The following is a 12860-nucleotide window of genomic DNA, read 5'->3' on the forward strand; positions in this document are numbered from 1 at the left end:
CAACGTTACAACTCTCAAGTTGTAGCCTAATTTTATTTCAATGCCTGGAACAACTGATCTCTATTATTTGTATTGGGCAGCCACCACAGTTCTTTAAAAAAAAAAAAAAGACTTCCCCTCCTTTCTTAAGTGTTTTTTCCAATGAGACCAGTCTAACAGGGCAACCTGGTCTACCCAATTATGGGATGGAGCATAGGACTTTCACTTCTGGCTTAAAAGTTAGTATATCTACTGTATCTAATATGCAAGTACCTGGATTCAAATCCTAGAAGAGTTTTATTTATTTAGTGTATGGCACATGTTAGCCAGGGTGGCTGGCTATCTCTGTAAAAGGAATTTTTTCAGGTGTTACCTTTACTCGCAGGACGCCTGAATGCTGGTAGGCATTTGGGGGAGGCTCCTTTATTCTCTCATGGGAATTGAACTGCCAAACTGCCGACCTCAGCAGTGCACAAGCCCAGCATCTTACCACCTGAGCCACCACAGCCCCCTCCCAGAAGGGTATGGCTAGCTGGTGAGAGCTAAAAAGTGTGAAATAGATCTATACTAGTCTGCCTTTGTTTCTTTGTGGGTAAACATAAATGCAGAACCCTCCTTTCTTACCGTCAAGGGCCTCCAAATTTTCACGGTGCCATCAGCACCGGCTGCAGCCAACATAAAATCTTTCTGCCCTGCGGGAGGGGGTAAAAACAAAAGTCTTTCATACCAACTCTGCAGTGAGTAACTTGCATGGGTGGGATTCAAAAATCCCAACAACCAGTTCTCTGCCCGATTACGGGTGGGAGTGGGCGTGGTGGGCATAGCCCACCAGAACTTCCGGGAGAGCAATTTTTCATCTTCCCCAGAGTCCGGAGGCTTCCCTTGGGCCACTGGGAGGGAGAAAAAGGCCTCCCCGGCCTCCAGAAGCCCTCTGAAAAGCAGAAACAGGCCAATTTCTGGACTTCCAGAACTTCCAGGAGGGCCATTTTTCGCCTTCCCCAGGGTCCAGAGGCTTTCCTCAGGTCTCTGGGAGGGGAAAAAATGGCCTCCCCCGGCCTCCGGAAGTCCTCCAGAAGCCAGAAACAGGCCCATTTCTGGGCTTCCGGAACTCCCAGGTGGGGCGTTTTTCACCCTCACAGAGTCTCTGCACGGACCCTGCACTTACCTTCATCCAAAATGGGCCACATGGAGACTCCTTAGAGGGGTGGGGCAGGGGGTAGGGTAGGGCCAGCCTGTCACTTCAACTACCGGTTCGGCAAATCAGATGTAAATTTAACATCCGGTTTGCCTGAATCGGCCCAAACCTGTTCTGGTTCGCCGGCAGCAGGTGCAGATGGCTAAGGTCTCAGAGCGAAGACTCAGATGAGGGGCCTGCGTGTGATGTAGGGATGGGACCAGGACCATCAAGGAATGGACTGCTGCCTTCAGAGATTGTGGAGGCTGGCAACAGTGATGAAGAGGTCCCCAAGGAGCCTGTGCCCAGTGAGCATGCGCACAGGGCTGCTTGAAGAAAAGAGCAGCTGCAGCAGCACAGGCAACTCAGGAATAAGGCTGCAAAGTAATGATCCCTCCCTCAAGAGATAAAAGCCAGCTGAGAAACAGGAGTTCTTTGCAGGAAGCAAAGAAGTTTTTGCACTCAAGCCTTGTGGACGTTTGGAATATCTTGGTTGGTGTTTGGAGACTCTTTGTGTTTGAAATATTTCTTAGTAACTTCATCTAGTATTCTTGGCAGCCTTGCACAACCTTGGCACAACCTTGGTAAGGCTCGTTCTTATCAGAGACAATTAGTTTGAAACAGCCTTTTAACCGTGAAGGAACATAATTCATAAAGAATCATTAAAAGGTTTTGCTGTTACCTCTATTTCGTGTTTGTTTACTTGGAACAAGGTTTTGGTCAGAACAAAACCAGCTGAATCCCACCCTGGTAACCTATGGGAAAGCCACATTGAAATACTCTACAACAAAGTTTCTTGTTTAATTCCTTTAATACTTCAACTTCACAGCAAGATTATTTATTTATTTCTATCCTGCCTTTATTATTTTTACAAATAACTCAAGGCGGCAAATATATGTAACACACTTTTCTCCTCCTATTTTCCTTACAACCCTGTGAGGTGAGATGGCCTGAGAGAGATTGGCCTGAAGTCACCCAGCCAGCTTTCATGCCTAAGGTGGGGCTAGAACTCACAATCTCCTGTTTCTAGCCTGGTGCATTAACTATTATATCAAACCACTAGATCAAAATGTAATGTTTGTGTCTCCCTGGGCTTAAGGGAAGATGGCCAGTCCAAATGTAAGTACATTTTAATGTATATTTTTGCAACCTGAAGCATCATCTGCATCCAAATTAAACCCTGATATAAAAATATTACACAACCAAAGTTTCATTTGCATTGCAGGGTAAACAATACTCAAAGGAGTTTCACATTCCCCAATCCCAGACTTTCAAAACAGAACCACGTTTTTGCAAAACAGTGCCAAGAAATCTCTTACATGGATCCCTGAAGCCAGTGCAGTGGTTGGTCTGGCTCGGGTGAGCCAAGAACTGAGTTTCTTCCACTCCCTGGAGGTTCCATGTTATCAGCAGCCCATCTCTGCCCATGGAGATGACATGGTCTTTCTGTACAAGGATCCAGAAAAGGAACAGTTCAGAGGAATAAAACAAGAAGCATGGCCAGGGATAGTTACAGTCGTGATATGTGTAGCAACTGCTCTCTGGGAATGGCTGGGAACTTCCAAAAAGTCTTGAAGCTGGCTCCAGCACAGAGAAGATTTTATAAATGGGATACACTTCAGAGCTGTGCAGAAACACAATTCTCAGAAGACCCCCACCAGAATACTAGTTGGATAGGCTGAGAACTTATGTCCCACATCTGAACATCCTTAGAAAGTAATAAGCCAGTTAAATAAGCCAGGAGTAGATAGCTAAAATGAGGAAAAGAATCAAAAGACTAACAAGAATCTACTATGAATTAGCCACAGTTAACAGAAATAATTATTGTACCAATTCTACTACTAAATGGTGATAATAGTAGTACTGGTAGTCCTTGATTTACGACCACAGTTAAGCACAAAATTTATGTTGCTAAGTGAGACGTTGTTGAGTTTTGACCCATTTCATGATCTTTCTTGCCAGGGCTGTTGTGAATTGCTGCAGTTGTTAAGCTGGTAACAAAGTTGTTAAGTGAATCTGGCTTCCCCATTGACTTTGCTTGTTGGTAGGTCACAAAAGGCGATCACATGACCCCAGGGACACTGCAACCATCATAAATATGAGTCAGTTCCCAAGCGTCTGAATTTTGATCACATGGAAATGCTGCAATGGCCATAACTGGAAAATAGTCATAAGTCACTTTTTTCAATGCCGTTGTTAAGTTCAAACGGTCACTAAACAAATTGTTGTAAATCGAGGACTACCTATACACTAGTTATCAGCAATAATAATATTACTTTCTGCACATTTTAAGGTATTAGTTTTCTTATACTCTTAGGAAGAGGCTTCTGGTTGAGCTAGATAGAATATAACATCATTCGTTCATCATCCATCATCTATCCACCCATTAACTAATTCATTAAATTTGTTTGTCTTGCAAGCCAACTCTTTACACCTGGAAGCGTGCAGATTATATAAATGCAAATAGCAATTTCAGGCCAATTTCAATCCTCAAACATTAAAGCATCAAGTTAGAAAGTTTTTAATCCCTATCTGTGTGTTTGTTTCAGGCCTTCTCCAAGTCACGGTTCATTTCTTTTTCTAAATACAGCCTTGAATGCAAAGCTGTTTTCTGTTCCACCCTCATCCACAGAGACCGTGTTCTAGAAGGGCCCACAATGTTTTGAACCTCAAAACCGCTCGTTCTGAATTTGAAAGAGGCTGTGGCTCCTCCCAAAGGGATCATGTCAAGCTCAAGACAACTTCTCTGAGCTCAAAAGAGTGCTGGATCAATTCTGGAGAGATCAAAATGGCCTCTTTCAAATGCCAACAAAAATGATTTCCAATTCCAAACTCTTTGTGCTTCTTTACAGAGTTTTCAGTTTCTAGTTCAAACTCCCTCACTTCGTTTTAAAGAATTACTGAAATGCTTTTGTTTGCAGCAGGAGGAGGAAAAATAGTGAAGGGGAGGCAAAGACATATTTAGGAAAGAAGATTTGAAAATAACCTTTGGCCTATCCCCTTACCTCAGTTGTAATACCACAGATTGGGCTTTGGTGACCCAGGAATTTCTGGACACGCTCGCTAGTTGTCATATCCCAGAGACAAACGGTACCGTCATTGGAGCCAGAGAGCTGTTGCCAAAAGAACAAGGGTCAGAAAGAGGAGTTAGGAATGCAGAGAGAGAGGGAAAAAAACTTTAAAAATATTAAAGTAAAGGCAAAGGTTTCTCCTGTTCAATCATGTAGTTTCCTAGTTCCATTGTTTTCCCTTTTTTGAAGATTTCTGACTCTGGGGGATGGTGCCATCTGAGTTTACTAGCTAAGGGAATCAATGTTGTCCAAAGAAACTTCTGTGGTCATGTGGCCAGCATGACTATAAGCCAAGGCTCACGGGATGCTGTTACCTTCCCACCGAAGTGGTACCTATTTATCTACTCACATTTGCATGCTTTCAAACTGCTAGGTTTTCAGAAGCTGGGGCAAGAACAGGACTTAGAATTAGAACAGGGGTGCCAAGGCCCAGGGGCTGGATCCGGCCAACGGGGTGCTTAGATCTGGCCGCAAGTGATGTTGAGCTGGCCACACCCACCCTGACCACACCCATCCCGGCCCCCCAAGGTCAAACACAACCGTGATGCGGCCCTCAAATTGAGTTTGACACCCCTGACTTAGAATAACTTTATTGTGAGTTTAAATATACACTAATCAATGTACATTAAAATGAAATTTTGTTGTATACAGCTCTCAAAGGGTCACCAACCTCCAATATATACCAGTATTATGGTGGGATTCAAGAAATTTTTACTACCAGTTCTGTGGGCATGGCTTGGTGGGCATGGCAGGGGAAGGATACTGTAAAATCTCCAGTCAGAGGTGGTATTTGCTGGTTCTCCGAAGTACTCAAAATTTCTGCTACCGTTTCTCCAGAACTGGTCAGAACCTGCTGAATACCACCTCTGATATACGCTATATAAACACAACTCCCCCTCCCCCACCGCAAAATGAGCTCACGGCATCAAATGAGTTTGAGTTTCGAACTGCCGACCTTCCGGTCGACAAGTGCAGCATCCTAACCACTAGGCCATCTGACTAAAAACCGAACAAACTGATGGATTGTCAAATAAATCAATCAAGATTTCTCATTCAAGACACAAAGAACCAGGCTTCAATGATCCTACTTTTGACACATAGTGAGGAGACCCAGCTGTGTGGTCACTAAGAGTGACTTGAAGGCATATAATCAATCAATCAATCAATCAATCAATCAAAAGTTGTGTTTTTGCCCCCAATGGGGATTACTCAGCCACTGAGGGTCAGCGATCATATTTGAAATGTGATTGCTGACCCTTCATGATCCTTTGAAAGCCTACAGATGCTGAAAGGACATAAAAGCCACAGGGTTTACCTTATCACAAAATGGCTGCCAGAACTGATAAGTGAGTGAGGGCTCCTACTAGGAACCCAGAATTGATTGTAAGGACAGGCAGCCTGCCAAGTGCCCAAATTTTTTCATGTGACCATGGGGTGGGGGATGTTGCAATGGCCACAACTTCAGGTACTGGTTGTAAATCTCTTCGTTCAGCAATGTTCTAATTTCAAACGATTGCTGAATAAAAGTCACAAATCAAGAACTATCCATGTTTCCCAAAAATAATGCCAGCTCATATTAATTTTTGCTCCAAAAGACACATTAGGGCTTATTTTCCAGTTAGAGGTTATTTTGGGGGAAATATGGTACTAAATGCATCCATCTGGCTGATGATCTTAACTGGAGCTTATTTTTGGGATAGGGCTTATATTACTAGCATCCTGAAAAATCATGCTAGGGCTCTTTTTTCAGTTAAGTCTTATTTTCAGGAAAATAGGGTATGTGTAAGTGACTAAAAGGAAAACTTTTTCTTTTTAACCCTGCAGGACAGTCATTATTTATTTTCACTTAGATTATTGCATCTTAGTCCTTTTTCCTGAAAAAGGGGACACAGTTCTGCTATATAAGCAACTACCCACAACTTCTTGGGTCTGAAAATGTGTCCTAATTTCTTTCCCTTTTTTTTTTTTAGCCTTGTGTATTTTCATTTTCCTCTGTTTTACTTTCATCTGTCTGCTGGCATTATGGCCATAATAAAGATTTGATGTGTCTGAATAATGATAAAATCTAACACTTAAATGCTCCAAAATTAATGCAACAACTATTTAGGCAAACCCAGCAGATATTAATGGTAAGAGAATGCTACCTCTTTGATGGACTCAGAGGAAAGTTCTCAACTGCCACACATTTTATTTTATTTTTAGATTTATTTCCATTTTTAGAAATAACTCAAGGCCATGAACATACCTAATACTCATCTCTCTTCCTATTTTCCCCACAACAACAACCCTGTGAAGGGAAGAGGACTGTGAGAGAGTGATGGGCCCAAATTCACCCAGCCAGCTTTCTTACCTGGCAGGACTAGAATACACAGCTTCCTGGTGATTGGCCCAAAGTCACCCAGCCAACTTTCATGGCTAAAGCAGGACTAGAACTCACAGTCTCCTGGTTTCTAGACTGGCTCTCTTTTTTTACTGATTCACAACAATGGATTTGCAAATGCTACATCAATTGCTAGGTGGTGCGTCTTCCTTCTCGATCAATGACCGAAACTAACCTAGCCCTTTCTCTGCCTTGGGAACTCTTCCTCAGGAGAACCAGAAGCGCATGCTCTGTGAATTTCTCCAAACTCACCAACATGGTGCCAATCCAAGCACAGCTGGAAATCCAGTCCTGGTGGCAGAAAAGCAGGGATCGCAGAAGAGAAGGAGTCTTTTGAAGAGGGTCCCTTACGTCCCATAGAAACAAGGCCTGAGATTGGGAGGAGATACATTTAGTACAAAACAAAGAACTGCAGCTGTTTTTGCTCTATTCATTTCTTGCCAAACCGCCTTTCTTTCACCACAGTCCATATTTGCTTTCTAAAGCAAGGAATGGGAATGTGGATGGGGATTGGGATGAGGATAGAATGGAATGGAATAGTAGAATAGAATAGAATAGAATAGAATAGAATAGGATAGGATAGGATAGGATAGGATAGGATAGGATAGAACAGAACAGAATAGGAATAGAATAGGAATAGGAATAGGAATAGGAATAGAAATAAGAATAGAATAGAATAGAATAGAATAGAATAGAATAGAATAGAATAGAATAGAATAGAATAGAATAGAATAGAATAGAATAGAATAGAATAGAATAGGAATAGGAATAGGAATAGGAATAGGAATAGGAATAGAATAGGAATAGGATAGGATAGAACAGAATAGGAATAGGAATAGGAATAGGAATAGGATAGGATAGAATAGGATAGGATAGAATAGAATAGAATAGAATAGAATAGAATAGAATAGAATAGAATAGAATAGAATAGAATAGAATAGAATAGAATAGGACAGGACAGGACAGGACAGGACAGAATAGGAATAGAATAGAATAGAATAGGAATAGGAATAGGAATAGAAATAGAAATAGAAATAGAAATAGAAATAGAATAGAATAGGATAGGATAGGATAGGATAGGATAGGATAGGATAGGATAGAACAGAACGGAATAGGAATAGGAATAGGATAGAATAAAATAGAATAAAATAGAATAGAATAGAATAGAATAGAATAGAATAGAATAGAATAGAATAGAATAGAATAGAATAGAATAGAATAGAATAGAATAGAATAGAATAGAATAGAATAGAACAGGACAGGACAGGACAGAATAGGACAGAATAGGAATAGAATAGAATAGAATAGGTGTCAGCTTTCAAGATGTTCTCTTTTTTTTCCCCTTTGCTTTGCATCTTTCGGCTGTCATAAGTACCAGGGGGAGGAGTGGGGACATGGTTATGGGAAGTGAGCTGGAGGTGTTACAAAACAGAACTGTATAAGTTGGCGGGGGGAAGGTTCTTGCTTAGGCTTCTATCCTATGCTATGCGCAGCTGCAACTCTTTATCAAAATATGTCAAGGTCAATGGACAGAGGCCTCATCACCACCTGGAGATGCCCACATAATGACTTTTAATTGGATGAGCCAATTGAACTATTGGGGGTGGGAACGTTGCCATTACTTTGTATATGTGATTTACGCGCCCATTTTCTCAGATTGAGAATTATTTTGTTGCTATCACTTGACTTCCAGTAAAAGATATCTTTTCTCTAATTAATGGAGTCTAAGTATTTCTGTCTTGGAATTTGAATGGAGCACCAGCTGACAATAGGAATAGAATACAAAAGAATAGAATAGAATAGGAATAGGAATAGAATAGGAATAGAAAAGAATAGGAATAGAATGGAATGGAATGGATTGGAATGGAATAGAATAGAATAGAATAGAATAGAATAGAATAGAATAGAATAGAATAGAATAGAATAGAATAGAATAGGAATAGGAATAGGAATAGAACAGAATAGAATAACAGAGTTGGAAGGGACCTTGGAGGTCTTCTAGTCCAACCCCCTGCCTAGGCAGGAAACCCTATACCACTTCAGACAAATGATTATCCAATCTCTTCTTAAAAACTTCCAGTGTTGGAGCATTCACACCTTCTGGAGGGAAGTTGTTCCACTGACTAACTGTTCTAACTGTCAAGAAATTCCTCCTTAGTTCTAGGTTGCTTCTCTCCTTGATTAGTTTCCATCCAGGTTGCTTCTTGTCCTGCCCTCGGGAGCTTTGGAGAATAACTTGACTCCCTCTTCTTTGTGGCAGCCCCTGAGATACAGGAAGACTGCTATCATGTCACCACCGTCCTTCTTTTCATTAAACTAGACATACCCAATTCCTGCAACCATTCTGTGTATGTTTTAGCCTCCAGTCCCCTTCTTCCTACTTTCTTAGCCACCAATTTTTCAGAGGCTAGAAAGATTAATATGTAAGCTATGAAGGATTCTAGGCAGTTGAGCAAACCATTACAGCAGACATTTGTTAGGAGATGGAGCCTCACCATCCCACTGCACAAATGATGAAGGCATCGATATTCTTGGATTGGAGTATTGGGGGGAAGTAAATTGGGTGTGACATTGAAACCATATCCCAGAAGCCCCTTCCTTTGTTTTCTTTGGGACATGCTAAAGTTCTTCTGCCCTTGGATCAAGGTCATTGGATAACCTTACCCGGTCTTTGCTTCCAGTAGCGAGGTAGTTGCCGTCCAGGCTGAAGGCACAACAAGTCACCCCAGAAGTGTGACCACGGAGGATGGAGAGTGGCGAGATGCCGGCATCCAAAGCAGGTGCTGGTCTAAGGGTCTCTGAAAGCCACAGCCCAATGGTGAAATCCTCTGGAAAAAGAAATATATACAGTAGATGAAGGTAAAAGTGAAAAGAAGCCAATAGTTTTGTAACTTAGAAGTTAGGTCAATATATGTTTCACAGAACATATGGCAACCTGAATTCTTTCAACATCTTCTTCCGGCCCAGATAATGATATTTTAAACTCAAACATGAACCCCATTCTCCTCCTTCTTCCCCAAGTGGTATTGTCCTTACAAGTACTGCCTCTCTATTGCAAATCTGCATTGCAAAAATTAAACAAATAAAGGGGGACTTAGTGACTTAGTAATTAAACGCAAGCATTCTGAACACACCCAGAGACACCTTTTGCAAATATTTCATTCCAGTTTCCATAACTCATCTCTGCTCCTGAAAAGAGCCTGGCTGGAATTAGGAGGACCAAGAAAACCAATTGACTGCCAGGACTTAAGGTCCAAGCTGGGATCTTAAGAGTAATCCAGTTGCCATCAAAACCAAAAATAAACTTGCCTGTACACAATACACCTCCCCACATAATTCTAACTATACACATCTCCAGCAAAACCTATAGAAAGAAGGGTTTATGTTACCTACAGAGAGAGGTTCTTCCTTTTTCTTGCTATCACAAATTTGTAAATATATGAGACAAATATCTGTATTCACCAAAAGAAGAAAAGTGAAATCTCCTTGAAGTCAAGTTCAATTCCTAAGTGACTTCATGGAATTTTCTTGGAAGCAATATGGAAGTATCTGTAGGGATTCTCAGTCATCCAGGTCATGGTTGTCGCTAAGGTGATTTTTCATGAGGCAACTGGACTTTCTGGTTTTTCTTTGGAAGACGTTTCGCTTCTCATCCAAGAATCTTCTTTAGCTCTGACAGGATAGTGGGGAATGGAAGGATTTATAATCCTTGCAGACAGCTGGTCATTTGCATCCTTTTAGAGGGTCATTGAAGCACTGCATCCTTAGAGTCCCCTGAGTAGCACTCCTGGTTTCTGTAGTCTGCATTTTTTTTCCTCGGAAATTCTTCTAAATATTTGGGATGAACACCCTTTGAACTGTGTAGTACTAGGAATGGATTCCCAGAGGAAAAATTGCAGACCATAGGAACCAGGAGAACTACTCAGGGGACCCTAAGGATGCAGATAAACCTCCAAGTGCTTCAACGACCCTCTAAAAGGATGCAAATGACCAGCTGTCTGCAAGGATTGTAAATCTTTCCATTCCCCACTATCCTGTCAGAGCTGAAGAAGCTTCTTGGATGAGAAGAGAAACATCTTCAAAAGAAAAAAAAGGAAGTTCAGTTTCCTCCTGAAAAAGCACCTTTGGGACAACTTGGAAGTGGTTTGCCATCATTGCTATAGATTTTGGCTTCTAAGCCTGATCTAAAAACCTGGGATTTCCTGCTAATCTGCCATCCAAGTTCCAACCAAGCTGGACCCTACTTAGCATGTCCCAACTTAGAACTTTAGCATGTCCCAACTTAGTTATCAAGCCTAGGCAAGGTTAGCCAGATACCGTTACCTGCAATTTCACTGAATTCTCCCAGGGGCATCTCCCTTTTTTTGCGCAATCATTTCTGGTTCTTGAAGTCTTCAAAGAAACCCCTGGTTGGACTCACCTGAGACAGAAGCCACCATTTTATCAGACACCCCAAGGCCCATCACAGCTTTCTCATGAGCCTTGAACTTATGGCAGCAGTCAGAGCTGCTCTCAAAAGTCTTCCAGACACAAAGGGACCCATCGCCGAGGCCCGCAACCAAAAATACATGGTGTAACCAGGCCAGGCTACAGACAGCCACATGACTTCCTTGCAAATGAATCGGGGTTGTCTGAAAGCCTGCAAGAAAAAAAACAAGCATGGATGAAAAAAAATAAGGTTTCATACTCTTTGTCATTAAAGAACCTGTTAGGGGCTGGATGGGGAGCAACCGGTTCAAACAGAATCCCAGAAAGATTGAGTGGCTCTGGGTTTGGGTTCTTTGGTCCATGGAGAATTGTCACTTTTGGTCTTGGATGGGGTGGCACTGTCCCAAACAGACCCAGTGTATAATTTGGGGGTTCTCCTGGACTCACAACTGACAAGAGCGGATGGCAGTCGTGGCCAGGAGGGCCTTTGCACACCTGTGGGTTGGGCTGTTCTTCCAATGGGCATTTTTGCCAGGAAATTAGGCTTCCACTAAGTTCTTTTGACCCAAATTACAGTTCACCTAGGACATTGATCATCATGTAGAATTCAGATGAAACAGCCAGTAAATGAGGATTACCATCCATGAAGCTAAAAATTAAATATAGTTTCTACACTTCAAGTAATAAAGACTGGTGCTCCATTTCAGACATCAAACAATTGGGAAGGGAAGTAGGGGATGGATGGATGGATGGATGAATGGAGTAGATGAACAAAAGGGAGGGAGGGAGAGAAGGAAGGAAGGAAGGTTGGTTTTCCATAATAAATGAAGGCACCAAACTGCATAATTGTCTTACGCCAAGGTTGACTGTAGATCCAGATGCCATCTGAATGGTGTCCCACAGCCAGTTGGCTTCCATCAAGATTTGAGGCCATGCACAGGGCTGGGGAAAGAGTTCTTGATCCTAAAGTGCTCCAAAATTGCCCCAAGTGGCCTTTGCAAATCTGAACCTGTGCATCAAGATACAATGATCAATTAGGCAACACAAAAAGACATGAACATGGGAGATTACCAATATTTGCATATTCCATTGGGAGGAAAAAAGAATTAACCAGCAAGTTTTAAAAAGGGTAAGACACCCCCACAAAAAACCCTCAATACAATTTATTTTTTAAAGAAAAGGTTGCATTCACAGTTATACATCATTGGTTTGTCCTATTTGGGGCTAAACTCCAATGTAGACTGCATGGGATTTCATATGAATGGGTGTGGTTTTCTTTAATAAAGAAATGGGTTGCTAGTGGAATAAATGGATTAGAAAATGAGCTTATTCTATTCTATTCTATTCTATTCTATTCTATTCTATTCTATTCTATTCTATTCTATTCTAATCTAATCTAATCTAATTCTATTCTTATTCTATTCCTATTCTCATGATAAACTGTATATCTATATCTATCTATCACATTATATATTATGTGTGGATGTGCATGTGTATGGGTATATATGTGTGTGTGTGTGTGTGTGTGTGTGTGTGTGTGTGTGTGTGTGTGTGTGTGTGTGTGTGTGGTATTCAGCTTTGTTCAGGTATTTTCCCACGTCATTATAGTTGTGCTCTTAAAGTTGTAGCAACGTTTCGGCAGAATCTCATCTGCCATCATCAGGCTTCTGTGTTGTGTTCGTCGGTGAGTCAGACTTTCACAGCCTGTGAAAAAAAGACTTTCACGGCTTTCACGGCTCACAGACGAACACAATACGGAAGCCTGATGATGGCACATGAGATTCTGCCGAAACATTGCTACAACTTTAACAGCACAACTATAATGACG

General features: G+C 41.6%; 1 protein-coding gene across 8 annotated transcripts in view; it reads right to left on the bottom strand.

The window, feature by feature from the left end:
- Positions 1-12860, bottom strand: part of TEP1 (telomerase associated protein 1) — a 98736-nt gene that overhangs the window by 19469 nt on the left and 66407 nt on the right. For all 8 annotated transcript variants that reach the window (XM_087945136.1, XM_087945135.1, XM_087945138.1 and 5 more), the window contains 7 exons: positions 11888-12041; positions 11025-11243; positions 9269-9432; positions 6857-6973; positions 4159-4266; positions 2473-2599; positions 604-671 (listed from right to left, as the gene is read on the bottom strand). In XM_087945136.1, coding sequence (XP_087801262.1) covers positions 604-671; positions 2473-2599; positions 4159-4266; positions 6857-6973; positions 9269-9432; positions 11025-11243; positions 11888-12041 — 957 coding nt within the window. The remainder of the gene's footprint in view (positions 1-603; positions 672-2472; positions 2600-4158; positions 4267-6856; positions 6974-9268; positions 9433-11024; positions 11244-11887; positions 12042-12860) is intronic.

The sequence above is a fragment of the Notechis scutatus genome, chromosome Z (genome assembly GCF_049901735.1).
Source record: "Notechis scutatus isolate UNSWTSFEM ecotype Mainland chromosome Z, rNotScu1.2, whole genome shotgun sequence".
Taxonomy (NCBI): domain Eukaryota; kingdom Metazoa; phylum Chordata; class Lepidosauria; order Squamata; family Elapidae; genus Notechis; species Notechis scutatus.